At 45.7% G+C, this 21854-nt stretch overlaps 1 protein-coding gene across 1 annotated transcript in view; it reads left to right on the forward strand.

Annotated features, from left to right (window-relative positions):
- LOC138258847 (probable peptidyl-tRNA hydrolase 2) overlaps window positions 1-21080 on the forward strand; it is a 100828-nt gene extending 79748 nt beyond the window's left edge. Inside the window, exons 5-7 of the mRNA XM_069206125.1 lie at window positions 7292-7389; window positions 11975-12089; window positions 20050-21080. Coding sequence (XP_069062226.1) covers window positions 7292-7389; window positions 11975-12089; window positions 20050-20139 — 303 coding nt within the window. The 3' untranslated portion in view covers window positions 20140-21080. The remainder of the gene's footprint in view (window positions 1-7291; window positions 7390-11974; window positions 12090-20049) is intronic.
- Window positions 21081-21854: the final 774 nt, after the last annotated feature.

A 21854-nucleotide genomic window follows, 5' to 3' on the forward strand; every position in this document is an offset into this window, starting at 1 on the left:
AAATCAGGGTCCACACTGAAGCTACTCTAGTCTCTGAGGGTGGGGTGGATTTAGCCACACTAGCTGCCTGGCCGCCTAACATGCAAAAATACAGGCAGCAGCTCTTTATTAATGGGACAAGTGTAGAGGGCCTGAGGGATACAGGTGCCAGTGTCACCATGGTGACAGAGAAACTGGTTTCCCCTGGCCAATACCTGACTGGAAAAACTTACACAGTCACCAACGCTGACAATCAGAGAAAAGTACATCCCATGGCAATGGTTACTTTAGAATGGGGAGGGGTCAATGGCCTGAAGCAGGTGGTGGTCTCCTCAAATATCCCAGTGGACTGTCTGCTTGGAAATGACCTGGAGTCCTCAGCATGGGCTGAGGTAGAGCTAAAAACCCATGCAGCAATGCTGGGTATCCCTGAACTGGTGTGTGTGAAAACAAGAGCACAGTGCAAGGCACAGGGTGAAAAAGTAGAGCTGGAGTCTGGAAAAATGGCCCAGCCTACCAAGAGAACAGGAAAGTCAGTTGGGAAACCAACTGCAACACAGCAAAAGAAAGGGAACCTCTCTTCTCAGGAAGAAGTTCTGCCCTCTGAGGGAACTGAGCCTTTGGAGCTTGAACCTTATCAGGTTGAGCTCTTAGGCCCAGGGGGACCCTCAAGGGAGGAGCTGTGTAAGGGACAAGAAACCTGTCCCTCTCTTGAAGGCCTTAGGCAGCAAGCTGCTGAAGAGTCCAAAGGCAAGAAAAATGGAACGCATAGGGTCTATTGGGAAGATGGACTCCTGTACACTGAGGCCAGAGACCCCAAACCTGGTGCCACTAGGAGAGTGGTAGTGCCTCAGCTGTTCAGAGAGTTCATCCTAACATTGGCCCATGACATTCCCCTTGCTGGACATTTGGGACAAACCAAGACGTGGGAGAGGTTAGTCAACCACTTCTACTGGCCCAATATGTCCAACATGGTTAAGGAGTTTTGCCTCTCCTGCCCCACCTGTCAAGCCAGTGGTAAGACAGGTGGGCATCCAAAGGCCCCCCTCATTCCACTTCCAGTGGTGGGGGTTCCCTTTGAAAGAGTGGGTGTGGACATAGTTGGTCCACTGGAACCTCCCACAGCCTCAGGAAATATGTATATCCTGGTAGTAGTGGATCATGCTACCAGGTATCCTGAAGCTATTCCCCTTAGGTCGACTACTGCCCCTGCAGTAGCCAAGGCCCTCATTGGTATCTTTACCAGAGTGGGTTTCCCTAAGGAGGTGGTGTCTGACAGAGGTACCAACTTCATGTCAGCATACCTAAAGCACATGTGGAATGAGTGTGGAGTGACTTATAAATTCACTACACCTTACCATCCACAAACTAATGGCTTAGTTGAGAGATTCAACAAGACATTAAAGGGCATGATCATGGGGCTCCCAGAAAAACTCAAAAGGAGATGGGATGTCCTCCTGCCATGTCTGCTTTTCGCTTACAGGGAGGTACCACAGAAGGGAGTAGGGTTCTCACCCTTTGAACTTCTGTTTGGTCATCCTGTAAGGGGACCACTTGCCCTTGTTAAAGAAGGCTGGGAGAGACCTCTCCATGAGCCTAAACAGGACATAGTGGACTATGTACTTGGCCTTCGCTCTAGAATGGCAGAGTACATGGAAAAGGCAACCAAAAACCTTGAGGCCAGCCAACAACTCCAGAAGTTTTGGTATGACCAAAAGGCTGCACTGGTTGAGTTCCAACCAGGGCAGAAAGTCTGGGTTCTGGAGCCTGTGGCTCCCAGGGCACTCCAGGACAAATGGAGTGGCCCTTACCCAGTGCTAGAGAGGAAGAGTCAGGTCACCTACCTGGTGGACCTGGGCACAAGCAGGAGCCCCAAGAGGGTGATCCATGTGAACCGCCTTAAGCTCTTCCATGACAGGGCTGATGTGAATCTGTTAATGGTAACAGATGAGGATCAGGAGGCAGAGAGTGAACCTCTCCCTGATCTTCTGTCATCAGACCCAAAAGATGGCACAGTAGATGGAGTGATCTACTCAGACACCCTCTCTGGCCAACAGCAGGCTGATTGTAGGAGAGTCCTACAACAGTTTCCTGAACTTTTCTCCCTAACCCCTGGTCAGACACACCTGTGTACCCATGATGTGGACACAGGAGACAGCATGCCTGTCAAGAACAAAATCTTCAGACAGTCTGACCATGTTAAGGAAAGCATCAAGATGGAAGTCCACAAGATGCTGGAATTGGGAGTAATTGAGCGCTCTGACAGCCCCTGGGCTAGCCCAGTGGTCTTAGTCCCCAAACCTCACACCACAGATGGAAAGAAAGAGATGAGGTTTTGTGTGGACTACAGAGGGCTCAATTCTGTCACCAAGACAGATGCTCATCCAATTCCAAGAGCTGATGAGCTCATTGATAAATTAGGTGCTGCCAAATTTCTAAGTACCTTTGACTTGACAGCAGGGTACTGGCAAATAAAAATGGCACCTGGAGCAAAAGAAAAGACAGCATTCTCCACACCTGATGGGCATTATCAGTTTACTGTTATGCCCTTTGGTTTAAAGAATGCCCCTGCCACCTTCCAAAGGTTGGTGAATCAAGTCCTTGCTGGCTTGGAGTCCTTTAGCACAGCTTATCTTGATGATATTGCTGTCTTTAGCTCCACCTGGCAGGATCACCTGGTCCACCTGAAGAAGGTTTTGAAGGCTCTGCAATCTGCAGGCCTCTCTATCAAGGCATCCAAATGCCAGATAGGGCAGGGAACTGTGGTTTACTTGGGCCACCTTGTAGGTGGAGGCCAAGTTCAGCCACTCCAACCCAAGATCCAGACCATTCTGGACTGGGTAGCTCCAAAAACCCAGACTCAAGTCAGGGCATTCCTTGGCTTGACTGGGTACTACAGGAGGTTTGTGAAGGGATATGGATCCATTGTGACAGCCCTCACTGAGCTCACCTCCAAGAAAATGCCCAAGAAAGTGAACTGGACTGTGGACTGCCAACAGGCCTTTGACACCCTGAAACAAGCAATGTGCTCAGCACCAGTTCTCAAAGCTCCAGATTATTCTAAGCAGTTCATTGTGCAGACTGATGCCTCTGAACATGGGATAGGGGCAGTTTTGTCCCAAACAAATGATGATGGCCTTGACCAGCCTGTTGCTTTCATTAGCAGGAGGTTACTCCCCAGGGAGCAGCGTTGGAGTGCCATTGAGAGGGAGGCCTTTGCTGTGGTTTGGTCCCTGAAGAAGCTGAGACCATACCTCTTTGGGACTCACTTCCTAGTTCAAACTGACCACAGACCTCTCAAATGGCTGATGCAAATGAAAGGTGAAAATCCTAAACTGTTGAGGTGGTCCATCTCCCTACAGGGAATGGACTTTATAGTGGAACACAGACCTGGGACTGCCCATGCCAATGCAGATGGCCTTTCCAGGTTCTTCCACTTAGAAAATGAAGACTCTCTTGGGAAAGGTTAGTCTCATCCTCTTTCGTTTGGGGGGGGGTTGTGTAAGGAAATGCCTCCTTGGCATGGTTGCCCCCTGACTTTTTGCCTTTGCTGATGCTATGTTTACAATTGAAAGTGTGCTGAGGCCGCTAACCAGGCCCCAGCACCAGTGTTCTTTCCCTAACCTGTACTTTTGTATCCACAATTGGCAGACCCTGGCATCCAGATAAGTCCCTTGTAACTGGTACTTCTAGTACCAAGGGCCCTGATGCCAAGGAAGGTCTCTAAGGGCTGCAGCATGTCTTATGCCACCCTGGAGACCTCTCACTCTGCACAGACACACTGCTTGCCAGCTTGTGTGTGCTAGTGAGGACAAAACGAGTAAGTCGACATGGCACTCCCCTCAGGGTGCCATGCCAGCCTCTCACTGCCTATGCAGTATAGGTAAGACACCCCTCTAGCAGGCCTTACAGCCCTAAGGCAGGGTGCACTATACCATAGGTGAGGGTACCAGTGCATGAGCATGGTACCCCTACAGTGTCTAAACAAAACCTTAGACATTGTAAGTGCAGGGTAGCCATAAGAGTATATGGTCTGGGAGTCTGTCAAACACGAACTCCACAGCACCATAATGGCTACACTGAAAACTGGGAAGTTTGGTATCAAACTTCTCAGCACAATAAATGCACACTGATGCCAGTGTACATTCTATTGTAAAAAACACCACAGAGGGCACCTTAGAGGTGCCCCCTGAAACTTAACCGACTGTCTGTGGAGGCTGACTAGTTCCAGCAGCCTGCCACACCAGAGACATGTTGCTGGCCCCATGGGGAGAGTGCCTTTGTCACTCTGAGGCCAGTAACAAAGCCTGCACTGGGTGGAGATGCTAACACCTCCCCCAGGCAGGAGCTGTAACACCTGGCGGTGAGCCTCAAAGGCTCACCCCTTTGTCACAGCCCAGCAGGGCACTCCAGCTTAGTGGAGTTGCCCGCCCCCTCCGGCCACGGCCCCCACTTTTGGCGGCAAGGCTGGAGGGAACAAAGAAAGCAACAAGGAGGAGTCACTGGCCAGTCAGGACAGCCCCTAAGGTGTCCTGAGCTGAGGTGACTCTGACTTTTAGAAATCCTCCATCTTGCAGATGGAGGATTCCCCCAATAGGGTTAGGATTGTGACCCCCTCCCCTTGGGAGGAGGCACAAAGAGGGTGTACCCACCCTCAGGGCTAGTAGCCATTGGCTACTAACCCCCCAGACCTAAACACGCCCTTAAATTTAGTATTTAAGGGCTACCCTGAACCCTAGAAAATTAGATTCCTGCAACTACAAGAAGAAGGACTGCCTAGCTGAAAAACCCCTGCAGAGGAAGACCAGAAGACGACAACTGCCTTGGCTCCAGAAACTCACCGGCCTGTCTCCTGCCTTCCAAAGATCCTGCTCCAGCGACGCCTTCCAAAGGGAGCAGCGACCTCGACATCCTCTGAGGACTGCCCCTGCTTCGAAAAGACAAGAAACTCCCGAGGACAGCGGACCTGCTCCAAAGAAAAGCTGCAACTTTGTTTCCAGCAGCTTTAAAGAACCCTGCAAGCTCCCCGCAAAAGGCGTGAGACTTGCAACACTGCACCCGGCGACCCCGACTCGGTTGGTGGCGATCCAACACCTCAGGAGGGACCCCAGGACTACTCTAAGACTGTGAGTACAAAAACCTGTCCCCCCTGAGCCCCCACAGCGCCGCCTGCAGAGGGAATCCCGAGGCTTCCCCTGACCGCGACTCTTTGAAACCAAAGTCCCGACACCTGGGAGAGACCCTGCACCCGCAGCCCCCAGGACCTGAAGGACCGGACTTTCACTGGAGGAGTGACCCCCAGGAGTCCCTCTCCCTTGCCCAAGTGGAGGATTCCCCGAGGAACCCCCCCCTTGCCTGCCTGCAGCGCTGAAGAGATCCCTAGATCTCCCCTTGACTTCCATTACAAACCCGACGCTTGTTTCTACACTGCACCCGGCCGCCCCCGCGCTGCTGAGGGTGAAATTTCTGTGTGGGCTTGTGTCCCCCCCGGTGCCCTACACAACCCCCCTGGTCTGCCCTCCGAAGACGCGGGTACTTACCTGCAAGCAGACCGGAACCGGGGCACCCCCTTCTCTCCATTCTAGCCTATGTGTTTTGGGCACCACTTTGAACTCTGCACCTGACCGGCCCTGAGCTGCTGGTGTGGTGACTTTGGGGTTGCTCTGAACCCCCAACGGTGGGCTACCTTGGACCAAGAACTGAACCCTGTAAGTGTCTTACTTACCTGGTAAAACTAACAAATACTTACCTCCCCTAGGAACTGTGAAAATTGCACTAAGTGTCCACTTTTAAAACAGCTATTTGTCAATAACTTGAAAAGTATACATGCAATTTTGATGATTTGAAGTTCCTAAAGTACTTACCTGCAATACCTTTCGAATGAGATATTACATGTAGAATTTGAACCTGTGGTTCTTAAAATAAACTAAGAAAAGATATTTTTCTATATAAAAACCTATTGGCTGGATTTGTCTCTGAGTGTGTGTACCTCATTTATTGTCTATGTGTATGTGCAACAAATGCTTAACACTACTCCTTGGATAAGCCTACTGCTCGACCACACTACCACAAAATAGAGCATTAGTATTATCTATTTTTACCACTATTTTACCTCTAAGGGGAACCCTTGGACTCTGTGCATGCTATTCCTTACTTTGAAATAGCACATACAGAGCCAACTTCCTACAGCAAGCCACAGATGAGGCTTTGTCTGAAGCTTTTTCACTTCTAGATTCTGCACTCCAGGATTCTCGCAATGTCATTTTTATGTTGGTTCCTCTCTGCTTTCTGCATGACTCAGTTACCCTAGTTGTCCTTATTTGGACCTGGTGCAGTACGTGAATGCATAGCTGTGATGTCGGAACCACATGTACTTTACTGGTGCCTGCGATTTTATGATACAAGCAGCCGCTCTCCAGAAGTCCCTCAGATTTCAGTATGAATGTAGAAAAATATGATATTTTGCAAATTGCTAAAAAGTTCCTGAAATAATTTAACATTGCAAGTTTAATAGTCAGCACCAAAAACGTTTATTGGTTACTAAGCACTCCACAAATCATCATAACACAACATACCATACCTAGCTTCCCTGAAACCTGTGGTTTTCACAGGGACAAATATTTGTTCGGACAGATAGCTCATCTAGGGAAAGTACTCTTTTTTCCCGCTCCTTGCAGGCAGTCGGGAACTACCTTCATTGGTAAGCAGAATCATTCAAAGCTTCTTCCAAAGATTGATGTCACTTTAAATAGTTTGGAGCACATCTGCATGAGCATGAACCACCACATAAGCTCCTCACCAACTGCCACATGCATTCCCTGTTTTTCCACCTGTCAGGCTTAATGCGGCGATTGGTTTTCCTATGGTTCGCCTTTTGAGCAGTGCAGCCTTTTTTCTTTAGATGTCACCTCTTCCTGGAGTGGATGTTTTTTCCTCACATTGTTGAATTTTATACGATTTTTGAAGAGGTTGCTTCTCTCTTTGGTGCCTGTTATCCGCGTTACGCATGGCGCTTACAGCAGACTGCAAGCAGTTCTTGGCTGCTTCCCACCCAAGGCCTAGATCTTTTGAACCGGCATCATATGCCTTCTATGCTGGAATTTTTCTGAGGTTGCTGAGAAACTGCCTGTAGTGTATTTCCATGAAGTGCCCATTACCCAGAGAGTTCTTCTGCTAGGTCACAAAGCAGAAATTGTTGAGCTAAGACAGTAGACATTATGTACTGGGCACAGTATCCGAGTCAACCATGTTGCATCTTTTGAGACCACTTCATGGAAGGCTTAGCTGACTTCCTTTATGTGCTGTGTTTCAGATAGCAGCTCAGGTGGGACACGCTGCCGTCGGCCTATACCAGCTGATGCAGGAAGAAGCCAAACATCGAGAGAAAGTTTGTAGATGGGACGAACACGGGTAAGTTGGCATCAGGGCTACTATGAACAGAGCTTATGTCGGACACATCTCGCAGAGGTTCAAAAATGAAGGCATTTGTGAGGTTTATTGGTTGATTTTCCCCAGGTGCAGCAACTTGAATTGAGTCAAGATTAAATTGAGGTTTGTGGTCTCTTTGTCTGTCTGATGGTAGTCAGCTGTAGTGATCTAATACTCCATTCTACAGGCTGTTCTGTGTTTTTGTTTTAACTTTGGAGCAGACCCTCCAGCAGATGCACAGCCTCAACTCATTCTCTTATTCTGTGTGTTCACTCACTCTGTTCTCCATTCATTTAGGTTCTGTAGCATTCCCATATGTGTATGTCTATTTTTTATCAGCAGCTGGGATAAATGCCTTGGCATGTAAGAAAAAAAAAGACATACAGTTTATATGTAAGGCACCACAGAAAAAATGCTAACTGATCTCAGATTCTCTGGTTTATTCTCTAATGGCCAACATTATCCTAGTCAACCTTCACCACAAAAGCGTTTGTAACACTGGTACAGCCTTGTTTTTTGTTTTGAATCATGCGCCGACGTTCTTCTAGATCCATCTTTCTTTAAGATCAACGAATAAATAAATGATATAAAATATCAGTTCCCTCAATCCAGTGGGCTGATTCACTCTGGAGTACCTGTGGTTTATGCTCTAGGGCCAGAGCAGTGCTTATAACTGGACCTATTTCCTCAGCCTCGAAGGCGCTGACTATAGTTAAACCAGAAACCGTCCTACAGTATTCGCTCCAATTGACATTTAACTCAGAAACAGCTCATGTGGGCCCTGTTGAACCGTCCATGTGAGGGAATAGCTTCACGAAACAGCATTTATCTCGGCTCCTGGTGGCAGCTCTGGACGACCCCAAAACCAGTCATGTTGCTTCACCCCGCTAAATGAGCCCCCCATGTTTTATATTTTCTTTGCCCATTTTCTAATGACTCTTTCTATGGTTACACAACAGAAGAAAAGGAACCAGACTTTCTTACTTGTATATATTGCAGTTTTCCCCCATCCATCCATTAGGGGCTTGTTTTTCCTTGTCCTTGCCAGTCTCTTTCCTCCAAAGGACCCAACCAGCCTTCCCAGCGGTCTTTAAGGTGAACCACGTCACCAGGAGCATTGTTAATTAACATTTCTACATAATTGGGATACACCCCCCTTTCCCTAGAGCCCCCAAAAGCAACTTGGCCTCCAGCGGGCTATGTTACGGCAGCGTGTAGCAGGTGTGTATGAAGGGCGTGACCAAGCTGAAGGTATTTATAAAACTGTGTGTGGGCAAGTTGATGGGTGGTTTGCAGGTCCTGAAAGGTTCTCATGGACCCCCCCCTCCACACATCTCCCAGAAGTGAGATACCCATCAAATCCCACCTTCAGAATCCATGCAGGGCTGGCGATTCTTTCAGCCAAATACCATGCCCTGGGGGAGGTCTGCTGGGCCATTTTCAGGGTCCATGGCAGCTCGGGGAGGCGAGCCACCCAGATACCCAGGTATTTAAAACTCAAACGACGGATAGGCACCTTATCTTGCCAAGCATAGCAGTCCTGCGAAGGCGCCAATGGCACCAGCACAGATTTAGCTGGGTTCATTCGTAGGCCTGACGCCTCCTCGAAGCAGTGCAGAAGGTGAAGTCTACGCGGACCAGTCTCACTACGGTTTGCCATGTATAGGATGATGTCATCTGCACACAGTGCTACACGATAACCATAAGTGTGGTCCCAGTTCCAACCGCGGTATACTGGGCCTATCCTCACCAAGCAAGCTAGAGGCTCAATGGCCAGAGCAAATAGAAGAGGGGATAAGGGGCAGCTCTGATGTGTTCCTCGACGAATGGGAAGACAAAGAACAGAGTGCCATTAACCCAAACTTGGGCCACTGGGTTTATGTAGAAGGCATAGAACATCCTGCAAAATCGTGGTCCCATGCCCGCACGGGTTAGCACCTGTCGTAAGTATTCCCAGTCCACCATATCGAAAGCCTTTTCGAAATCAACAAATAGAAGCGCCAGATCGGAGGGAATGCAGTGACGCCATGCCAGCGCGACATAGAGACGACACATACAATGACTTGTACTCCGGTTAGTCATAAAGCCGCATTGGTCAGGGTGAATTAGCAATGGCAGGACCCTCTTAAGACGGGTCGCAAGAATTTTGGCATAGATTTTGATCTCACTATTGATAAGTGAGATTGGCCTGTAATCCGCGCTTGATCGTGTTGGCAGCTGTGTCTTGGGAGGCACCACAAAGGTGGCTATATCCATTAATTCTGGAAAGGATCCTAACTGGACCACTTCCAGATGTCTTTCCCAGTCTAACAGGTGCCACCGCCTCCAGTGCGGATTCTCAAGCGGGCAGGTGGACCCCCTCCGTGGCCCCAGCCAGATCACGCAGGAAGGGGAGACTCCGTACTCTCTCAAGCAGCGGGTCAAGTCCCCCCTCACCGCACACTCCTTCTTCCTACCTCCTCCACAGGTTCACTCAGTGTCACCTCAGGGTCCGAGCGCGTCCCTCCTCTAAGTCTGCTCCGCTTTAGGGCTCACCAATGCCCCATCCCCCAGCCTGCCAGGCTGTTGATGCCGCCTCGGCAGGCGCCAGATCACTTGCTGCTCTCCAGCTGGGCCACACGGTGACCGGACAGGGCCTCCTCCGCGCACTGGGGCCGCTGCGGAGCTTCAAATTGAGTGGCAGCCGCCACAGGGGCCACTGGTCTTATCAGGTCCAGGCCTCCTGGGCCCCGTCAGACTCTTAATGCTGCTCCAACATGCAGAATTGAGGTCACTCTCCTTCACTGCAATGACCTGGGAGAAGGCACCATCCTCCTCCACACGCCCCCTGCCCCTTTGATTTCCCCAACCCCTCCTCTCCCCCCCCCCCCCTCCCTGACCAGTCCCACAACGGGCCCCACCACCAGCACCCAGGCCTCTGAGCCAGACTGGCCCTCGAAGCTGCCTCGACAGGCAGCTTCCGCTCACTGCTCCCTTGGCCGGTTCACACAATAGATGGCCTGACCCCAGCCGCACTCGGTGGCGGCTGCCATTTTGGGGGACGGCCCAATCCTCAGTATTCTACCTTTTGAGCACTCTGCCTTGGTGGTTGCACCAGTCGATCGGTGCTCCGGATCACCTCGGAGTGCCCAAGGTGCTATAAGTGTTTAAAAAAACAGGGTTATCAGGTCTTTAGCGAGGACGATTGACGAAGGGGTCTGGAGCACTTTTACAGTGCGACCGGCATCTTGACGCCTCGGCCACTAACCCCCGGCCCCCACCTGTACGGTTTTATTGTTGTGCAGCCTACAGTGGACATTCACACAGCTTGCTCTTATAGTTGTTACAAATGATCATGAAAGAGCTGAAAAAAATAAATTATTACCAAACAAAGTTATTGCTTTCTTCATGATCGATACCAAATTTTGTATATTTCTTGATATAGTCCATGACGCTACATTGAGTTATTTACAATATCGCTCAACACAGAATCAAATTGATGTCGCACAGCGTTGGTTTATGTAGGGCTGCTTTATTTATGTGTAATTCTTCTGTGTGTAGGTAGCAAACGCCTTCACAACATTTATTCAAACTGTATAATAGCATAAAACACAGTAGGATTGAGGCACAAGTAACCCAGATATTAGTGAAGACGAGCATGAGGTATACAGACTTCTAGGAGAAAGGGTTTCTGAGCTTATCTTGGGTAAGGGGCCAAGCGACAAACCAAAGCCTCCTATATCTTATATTGTAATGCCGTACTAAGTGCAGTGATGACAGTTACAGAATGGTTTCTGTTTTTTTCGGATGTGAGAGGGCTCAGAACAATCCCAAAGTGGCCAAATGTGCCATCAGTGCCCATGAATTACCCTGATTTTCACTATATACTGATAAAGTGGTGGTCCAAGCTGCAGGGTCAACGAAGGTGAGGCCCAAACGCAGGACAACTCTGGGACACTCGGGTAAAATCCTTCCCTCTGCTAAATCCAAAATATGTCTACATTTTCAAATACTGCTTTCTCCCAGATATTTTGGTAGTATTCATATGTGTGATTTGTTTCTGTATGACTAACTAACTTTCTTTTCAAATTAATCTGTTTTTTTTCTGATGTTTAGTAATTTTGATTTCCGGCCTTGAGATCCAAATGCCACACACCTGAGAATAGCTGGGTGTGTTGTGCTGGCAAGAACAACCTTGGCTTCCTGACAGGTGCCTTGGCTCAGACAGAAATTTTGCTAGGATTGTGAGAAAAAAAACCTTATGCATGGAAAGCTAATATACAGCTTCAACGCTATAGGGCTGAAACGTAACAGAGGAGTCATGTATAGCGACATTAGAGCTCATTCTTTGTGTCTGTGCATGCACAGACTACTGATTGTTACAGGTAACTGGAGATCCTCCATTACCTCTGCTTTGCAACTTTTTAGTCCCCCTCTTATTCTGAAGGACATTTATTCTGTTGAAATTCAGACACATCTCAGCATACATAGTGGCAAGACTCCATCAGTAGCTAGTTGTGTGACTAATTAAACTAATCATGGAAGGCAAGCATTGACCTGGACAGATGTTTTTGTTTTTGTTTTAAAGGGCCAAGAAAGTTGTTCTTCAGGGATCCACCACTGCTCATCTGATGGAGCTGCAAGCCCTCGCCTTGAGTCTGGGGCTGCCCTCGTATATGGTCCAGGATGCTGGCAGAACGCAGGTGAGCCCATCTTTAATGATCAACCCATCCACTTCTGTTACCTCTGTTGCTTTTGGATGAGGGGCTGGTCAAGGCATGTGTATGGGATGCTGGAGTCAGGTTAGAGACTAGGCCAGGCATAAGTGAGGTTTAGTGGGTGGCACTGTAAGTTGGTATTGCTGTGGGAAGGAGAGGATTTGTTGCACACAGGAGTGTGTTGGGAGTGGATCAAGCAAGTTTTCACCCAGACTTTGCTGAAATGATTTTGTCAGACTAATTCACGAATAGATTTTAAGGAAATGACGGATTTGGTCTATTGCGAGTGAGGACCGTTCTAGGGAGGGTTAGAGGTAGGCTGTAATAGGGATGTCTAATATAGGGCCGGAAGTGTTGAATCCATGCAAGCATTCCAGGATCTCCACATAAAGGAAATTTACATACAGTGAATTTAAATGCAAATCATTTACCAAGTCAGTGGTAATGCTGACAATCTGACAGATTCAGCCTTTCAAGACATCCCTGATTAGATTTTGCTGTAGACTGACAACATTTAGTAAAGACATGATTGAGTAACACTGGGGGAGGAGCAGTTTGAAACACAAGTGGGTGTTGCTAGTGTGAGTAACAGGTTGGTACAGGCGTGAGTGGTGTTGATTGGAGAGCAGCAGCATTTGTAGACATGAGTGGATATTACTGAGTAGTTTTTCTTTTCTTTTACAAATATTAACATTTATTGCTGGAGGAAGATATAGAATAGGTGCTGGCAAAGGCACAAGTGGATATTGTTGGGGGAATTGGGGTGTGCCAGGTTAGGAGCCAATATTAGTGGGTATTGGTAGAAGAAGGGGCAGAGAACACCTATGAATGAATATGTATTAACCGTCCTTCATAGAAAGGTACAAGTGGCTATTGGAGAAGGTTACTGAGTGGGTTTGAACCCAATAGGTTTCATTACTGAGAAGGGGAACAGTGAGCCAAGCATGAATAGGTTTTGCCAAAGCAGCATGCAGAAGTAGGTATTAAATTCTGTTCCTTGGCAAGAATGCAGTTGGATGGACGTCAGGGCACTTCATAAAAGTCAAGTTAAGAATACATGTATAAAATGTTATTTACTGAAAACAGAATATTAATACAATAATATTGAGTTATACGTCTAAGACTTGATAAGATGATAGCAAAACATATCTATTGAACCAATATAGTTATATCACCTGGAAACACATTAAAAATGAACATATTGAGTCATCAATCGGCTACAAAGGTTCTACAAGGAGTCTTCAAAACTACTACAGGCCATCCATTTATTGTTGTATGTGATGTGAGCTAACCATTATGCACGAAAGAGGGCCCACGTTAGATGGAAAGGACTCCAAAGGAGGATTCAAACAGGATATTTATGTATGTATTTAGTTTAACACTGAAGCTCTTAGGAGACGATGGACTATATAACCTTGACTGGGAGGTCTATATCATTGTCCAAGCTTGTGTAAAAGAGCCATGTGTCCAGCAGAACCAGATGTGAAGGGAAAAATATTTGGTACTGCACTTTTAGAAATATTGCTCGGGATGGTAATGGGTGGGCCTTTATAAATGTTGATTTGCAAGTTAGACTTGTGGGAAAAAAATATACTTATGATTATTTTCCAGTGCTAACCAGCCATGCATTGATTTATACAATTACGTCCAATTAATGTCAATTGGTATTAAATAAAGCTACGCATTTTTTAAATGTGCCTAAGAAGAGTTTAGGAACAGTGTTTATTCATGGTTATCCACAATGTCATAATTCGAAAGGGAGTGTACAAAAGCGCATACATACGTGTCGGGTATAATTGTAGTCAAAAATGGCCCAATGGTGTAATATTACTCATTGGTGGACACATGAGGCTTAAAGGACAGATGCTGAAATTTCACTAGTAGTGTACTCTTTTCCCCATGTCATTTTTGTATGTTATTTTCATTCTCTTGTCTATGTGACAGAAGATGTGTAGGAAGATAGACCCTTCCCCTCATTAGACTCTCCAATAATGCTCTGCGGAACTGGTTCAATAACACAATATTGTTGTAAATATCGTTGACAAAAAGATTGTTTCAAAAATATAATTTACCACAATACCATACTCATATACTTACAATGGAAATGACAAAAATATTGTGGACAGTAATACTGTCAAAAACGTACAAAGATATTGTTTTCAACTATATATTTGTGTGTATGAATTAAAATAGTAAATGAGTAAATGTTAAATATTATATAAAATGAATATAATTTATCGTAAGTACACTCCATTAATTATTACTATATATAGATTTCTAGTTATATAAACACACCCATATGTGTGTGTATTTATATACATATAGAGTATGACATAATTACAGTATTTATTTTACATCATATGTTAATTTTAGTTTTAATATTTTAAATTTAATACTATGAAAAGCATATTTATATTATACCTGTAGCTTATGGAAAATACAATCACAAATAAAAACATAAAAATACAAACAATTCAATAACCAAAGATATTAATTTTGCCAATATATAATAAAAATATTAAAACCGTAATAACACAATCATTAAAAATAATATAAACATAGAAAAAGTAAAAAGTAAAAACAAACAATATTAAAAATAAAAAATAAATAATAATTTGAATTCTTGTTAGCCAATATTATGAAAATGTTAGACTCCGGAAAGATTAGCAATGCTTTTGCCACTCCAGTTTAAGTAACAGAAGGGAATATGTTAGACTTAGGATAGGGGTTACACTTACTATTCCCACTTCAATCTAAAGAAACAGTATGGAAAGTGTTGAACTTTGGAGGGGTTAAATTTACTATTCCCACTCCAGTCTAATCAATAGTAGGGAAAGTGCTGGACTTTGGAAGAGTTAGATTCCCTATTCCCACTCTAGTCTAAACAAAAGTAGGGAAATAATTGTACTTAGGAGGGGATTCAATTTCCTGTTCCTACTGTAGTGTAAGCAACAGTAGGGAATGTGATGAACTTTGAAGGGGTTAAATGTACTATTCCTGCCTGGGGCTGACCTGATAATACTTCAGCTTCCTCATATAAATTGTTTAATATTCAGTATAATGTGATATCTTGATTTTTCCAATTATTTTTTTCTAAACATTAGACAATGTTTAACAGGACTCTTTATATTGATTGATTGTTTCAGCAAGATTCAACAAAGTCCAAGTAGAATGTATAAGAAAATTAGTTACCTGAAACTGGTTCTCCAGTATTGGTAACTTTCATAGATTCACATGCTTGAATCATTCCCTGTCTTCGAAGTGGGAGTCCCACAGTACTATAATAAAGCAATGTGTATTACTGAAATAGGCTGGCATTGAACCATAGGTTTCATAGACTATCTATGTTCCTTTTTTCAAAAAAGGACAAAACCACAAACTTTAGCCAATCAGGGGACAGCACCTTCTAGAACACCCCAATAAGAGCTGATTCCCTCAGATTTTCAAGCACAAGTGTGAATCAATAATCTCTTTGTATGAGGGGAGCCTCTAAGGAGAGGAGGGTGGACCGCATGTGAATCTATGAAAGATACCAATACTGGAGAACCACAGTTATAGATAAGTAACTAATTTTCATCCCCAGTATTGCATCTTTCATAGATTCACATGCTTGAATCAGAACAAGCAAGAGAAGAAGAAGAATCCTACCATGTTACCATACATTTATTGGAGAGTGGGGAAAAAGGAAAAGATGCTCACCTTATTGAAACAGATTTCTTAACACTGCCTGTCCCACAGCTACATCAGTTTTATGAGTCTCATCCAGGCAATAATGCTTTGTGAATGTGTGCCTGCTGGACCACGTTGCTGCTCGGCAGATAAGCTGGAGAGATACTCCAGCAAAAAGAGCTGTAGATATGGAAACAGCCTTGGTTGAATTGGCCTTGAGTTAGTCCTGCAATGACTTTCCTGCCTGTCCTTGACAAAATTGTATAGTTGATACAATCAACCTGGCAATGTTTTGTTTAGTTACTGAAAGACCTTTGCTGATACCACCATATGCTAGAAACAATTGGTCTGCTTTACGAGACTGATGGTTCTTGTGTAAGTAAAACTTTATGCATCGATTGACATATAGAGAATACACAGATTTGTCCTCAACTGTTTGAGGATTTAGGAAGAATGTTTGTCGAACCACTGGTTCATTCAGGTGGAAGTCTGATGGCACCTTAGGAATAAACTTTGGATTAGTCCAAAGTGTTACACTGTCTGACCTGAACTGAAGAAAGGGTTCTTTGATGGTAAAGGCGTGAATGTTACTAAGGGCCTGATTACAAGTGTGGCGGTCCAATGACCGCTCCAATTGCATCGACAGTCAGACCGCTACACTCCTACAGGTCCGGCCGCCCAATTACAACCCTAGTGGGCGGACCCGCCATCTCCACTGGGAACATGGGGCCAGATGTAGCAAAGTGTTTGCGCCTCGCAAACGGCAAAAATCGCCGTTTTCGAGGCGCAAAAGCCACTTTGCCATTCAGAAATGCATTTTGCGAGTCAGCTCCGACTCGCAAAATGCATTTCCGACTCGCAAATAGGAAGGGGTGTTCCCTTCCTATTTGCGACTCGCAGTGGGATGCAATTCCATTTGCGACCGCGTACGCGGTCGCAAATGGAGTCGCAGTTACCATCCACTTCAAGTGAATGGTAACCCACTCGCAAATTGGAAGGGGTCCCCATGGGACCCCTTCCAGTTTGTGACTGGACCCCAAATTATTTTTTCAGGGCAGGGAGTGGTCCGAGGGACCACTCCCTGCCCTGAAAAAAACCGAAACTAAAGGTTTCGGTTTTTTGGAAGTGCAGCTCGTTTTCCTGTTAGGAAAACGGGCTACACTTCAAAAAAAAAAAAACTGCTTTATTGAAAAGCAGGTAGCGAACATGGAGGTCTGCTGACGACAGCAGGCCTCCATGTTAGCGAGTGCCTATACTCGCAATGGGGCCGCAATTTGCGACCCACCTCATGAATATTCATGAGGTGGGTCATTGCGACCCCATTGCGAGTCGCAGTCGGTGTCTGAGACACCGTACTGCATAGCAATTTGCGACTTGCAAATTGCGAGTCGCAGGGACTCGCAATTTGCAAGTCGCAAATTGCCGACTTGCTACATCTGGCCCATGGTTCCTGACGGCATGACAGCGGTCAGAGTTGTAACTAGACAGGCGGTGCTTAACTGAGCGCGGCTTGGCTGATTACAACTCCCCTCACTGCCAGCCTTTCCGTGGCAGTTTTACCGCCATGGAACGACTGGCGGTGTGTCCTAGGGGCCGCAGGGGGGCCCCCTGCACTGCCCGTCGGCATCCCTGCCTGGCACTATCGAAATGCGCACTGTCTGCTTTGCAAACATTGCACATTTCGAGGGTGCTAGTCGGCCCTCTCTGTGCTACAAGAAAGCACTCAGCTCCTTTAAGGGAGCTGGGTGCTATACCCGTAGCACTATTCCTGCTGCCCGATTACGTTCCTGCTGGTCAGACTGGCAGGAATGTTGTAATAAAGCGCGCACAAAAATAGTGGAATGCGAAGTAAAGTCCCCCACCCAAGTATATGGAGTCGTTAGAGGGAAGCAGAAAGAATAAAGAGGTGAGTACCTAAGTGACCCTCGGCGACCAGGAGAGCAGAGGTAAGTACCTGATCTTCCCAAGGACTAACAAGAGGACTTAGAAAATGGACTGTGCAAGAACAGGACCAGACTAGAAGAAACCAAAGGTGGATTCTGGCAGAAGAGGACCTACAAAAGAATGGGACAGAGTCTAGTCCACGATGGAGTGTCCAGTCAGGGCCAGATCCACCACACACCCTTCTGTGGATGAAGATCCCGGCCGACGGAGGAAGAAGACAAGTTGTGGATTCCAGGAGCTGCAGGGGAGTCCTTAGAGCAGTGCAGATGGTGCCCCACGTCGGTCGCCAGGTCGCAGAAGGTCAGTTGTTAGAACCACCAACAAGCCTTGGCAAATGCAAGAGAAGGCAAAGAAGTGTTGCATGGCTGAAGAAGACGAGCAAGGTTCAGGGGACTCAATCCTTGGAGGGGGTCTGGGGTGGCCCTCAGCAGTCAGGAGAGTCAGCGGAAGCAGTCACAGCCCCCACAAGCAACCCACTGGCAGCAGGCACAGTAAGGTGCAGTGAGGCCCAATCAGCAATCCTGGAACAGAGTCCCACGTCGCTGGAGCAGCAGAGAGGAGACAGTTCTTGGCAGGATGAAGTGCTGGAGGCCGGAGCTACTCAGAGCCTGAAGATCCCTTGGAGCAGGAGACAGCAAGCCCCGGATGCTGCAAGTGTCGGGTGTAGAGGGGCACTGTCCTGCAAGGACAAGTGAGCCCTGGTATAATGATACAGGCTATTGGCAATGCTCTGATATCAGAACACTGCCGTAATTTGCCACCTCATTTCATGGCACCAAATGGGGAAAGCAGGTTTTTTACAGGACAAGTAGATTTGTGAAGCATCCGTTACACAAATAGATATTGTATAAAATCCCACATTTTTGAGAATGTCATGTTCTATTCAACGTATAAACAAGTCTAACCTCTGAGCCAAGCAGCTACAGGATGATCACACTGCTTGCCTGTTTACAAAAGTAGCACTTTAAAAACTGCTAGTGTGGTCTGTTAAAAAAAACAACTATTAGAGTTCACCAAAACATGATTTTGGAAACACCTTGGCACAGAAGACTGTGCTGGCCTTCACAATTTTGGCTTTGGGAGCTCTCAATAAAAGGATTCTCAGTTTGCTTGTGTATGTTCATTTCGCCGCTGCGTTTGACATGGTCAACAGAGCATGTCTGTGGAACATGCTGGGCATATGGGAGATCGACTCCATATTGTTGAAGCGGTTGCATATTTAGGGTCTTTCTCGGAAAATAGTCACCAAAAATGGCTTGAAAAGGAGGGATATTGGTGCCCCTTCTTTTCTAACTATACTTATCCGACTTTTCGCATTCCAATGAATTTGTTGACAATTGTTTACCAATTCTCTGTAATCCTAAATTATCACACCCATCATATGCAAATGAACTAGTTACGCCCAACACCTTGCCCAGGCAAGGCAATTTATCATGAGCAATTTAGTTGTGAGAGATTTGCGATGGTAGCTGGTAGGGGAGATCTAAATGTGTACAAATCAAAGACTTGTCCTTTGCTAACACGTGGGCAGTGTCATAAATGGGCAAGTTCAAGTTTCATATAGAATTAGACAAAATAACCATTGGTTTATTAGGGATGGTGTTTAACCTGAGAAACTAAACTCACAACCACATTAGTCGAACAGGTGTTGTGTAACGTTCATAGGAGCTTGGGTGTGTAAAAGCTGATAAAACCACTTTGAAAAGTATGCTCTTTGAGGAAAAAAGCAAACATTTAAGTCCATCCCTAGTGTCCAGTGTATAAATGTCTGACAGTTTCTACTTCTACAAATACCCACCATAATGTTTGTGGTGAGTTATAGACACTCGTGAGATACACCAAAACGTAAGCTACCTAACTGATATTTACAATTTCACAAGACAATGGTATTTGGATGGTGCACTGATTCCAAAAATAAAACATCAATTTCTGTGGGTCCATTTGTTACACACATTGCTGCTTTAATTTGAGGACTGTTAGAATAATAAGACGCTTGATTAACAAATTATGTTTAGGTTCTTTAACTTTTAAGTTTTAGTTTGTGATGTAACTTTTTTGATTAATTGTAGTTACTTGATTATCAAACATAAAAACATCCTAGTAGCAACTGATAAAGAGGCAAGTCTTTTTTTGCACAGAACAGCTTGGTGGCTTGGAAGTCATGTCCTTTAAAGTCTGCTATCGAAAGATTACTACAAGCACGACTGTATAGTCTGTATGGTATTTGCACATCAAGTTTGATTCACTAGTACTATCTATGGGTAATATCTGCTAATGTAAGGTTGCAACATGCTGCCCAAAGTACATTTTCATGTGAATCTCTCCATTTCAGATTGCAGCTGGATCACAGACTGTCCTTTCCATCATGGGAGAAGAGGAGGAGGTGGACAAAGTGACAGGAAGACTGAAGCTTCTGAACTGAGAGGGAGTTATCCTCTGGGGAGCAGCTCATTCCATGTGTGAGGAGTTCTGTGCTGACATTTGATACTGTGTGTGTGCACCATCATCACTCCCTCCTCCGGAGCAAAGAGCTGCTTAAGTCAAACAAGCCAAGTGTACGCATTCAGGACAGCAGACAGTAATTGTACCTTCTTGCAATCTCACATGACATGGCCCGAACAGGATAAGATCTGGCTGCTTGTATGTGCAGAGCTCTCCCAGCACAGGCGAGCACCTGCAGGCTGCATCCAGCATGTATAAATCACTCCCTGCAAGGATGGTGGCGACAGTTCAGCTTTGAATTTAAAGCCAAAATGTCTCCCAGCTGTAGAGCAAAAGTCACATAACCCTGGACCAGAAGAGTCAACAGCTTCTCAGTAGATATTTTATGCCCTGATGAAAAAAACAGACCCAAGAAACGACAGAATTTTGTATTTTAGAGAACACAGCGGTTCGTGTGACTTGGCCACGGAGGAGTAGCTTTAAAAAAAAAAAAAAAAATGTTGAGGAGCTTTCACCTTAGAAGAGCGAATGCGGCCCAAATTTCCCAGGCAATGCCCACGTATTGTCCATTGTAACATGATTTCACCTATATCTTGTGCCATTAAATATTTCCATTTGTACATGCTCAGATAAGAGGTCACAGTCTTTAGACTCTCCTTGGTCATTACATGCATAAAAACTTAAGGGACTCCTAATGGCACACCTGCTGTGTAGTTTTCCTGTGAGCTGAGTGGCTTCTCATTTATGCGTGGACGAGAAATAGAACAGTTGTACTGGAGGCCCAGGTTTAAACTGAAGCCACTACTGCTGTGTTGTTTGTATTTCTTTTTTGTATAATAATGCATGGTTGTAAAATGAGTTCAGCAGCCAGAGTGAACAATTTAAAGTGATGTCATTTTTTATTATATGCTCAATATTTTAGTCTTGTACGTTTTCTCCTTTCTATCTTTTCCACTTCAGTGCCTGCCAGTCGTTTCATATTACTAAAATGCATTGTTTCTGTTGTGTTTTAGAGTTGCTACTTAAAAGATGGGTCCTTATCAGTTATCCTGATGCTGCTGGCTGGGTGGGAGGGGGAAGAGGGCGCTCCTCCGCCCAAACGGAGAAGCCGCCACTGGAGAGCAGAGGTGGAACATTGTCACCAGACACAAAGAACCAGATTAACTTTAGAGTCCTCTACATAGTGTGGAAACGCTGTGCCGCCCTCCCTTTGTTTTTCTGACCTGCTTTAGGTTTCTTTTCTTCTGGACTCAACTGTCTATGATCCCACTGGTGGGGCTCCTTGTTTCATCAACAGGTGCGCTTCAGACATGAATACAAAGGTTAACTCCAACTGTAGTTGGCTGCATCCCTAATGCTAGCTGTGAGGTGACAGGCAGGGATAACAGCAGATCATTTTCTTAGAAAAACAGACCTTTGCGACCATAGCCAGAGTGAAGTTGCCTACTGGTGCGGACATGTAATGCTGTGTGTTTGTGCATGAGAGGCAAGACATCACGCCCGTACTATCCTCTCAACAAAACATAAATGATGGGCTGGGAAATGTCACTCCCATAATTTGACACTGGTATGTCTTATTCGTTTTGGTCTAGACGGTACATTAATCCAAAGTGTATGTTGAGCTTTGGCCTGTCCATGATAAAGCCAAGTTCAAAACTGTTCCTTGACCTGGAAGGGCACACCATGACTGCCCTC

This window comes from Pleurodeles waltl, chromosome 9 (assembly GCF_031143425.1).
Source record: "Pleurodeles waltl isolate 20211129_DDA chromosome 9, aPleWal1.hap1.20221129, whole genome shotgun sequence".
NCBI classification, from domain to species: Eukaryota; Metazoa; Chordata; class Amphibia; order Caudata; family Salamandridae; genus Pleurodeles; species Pleurodeles waltl.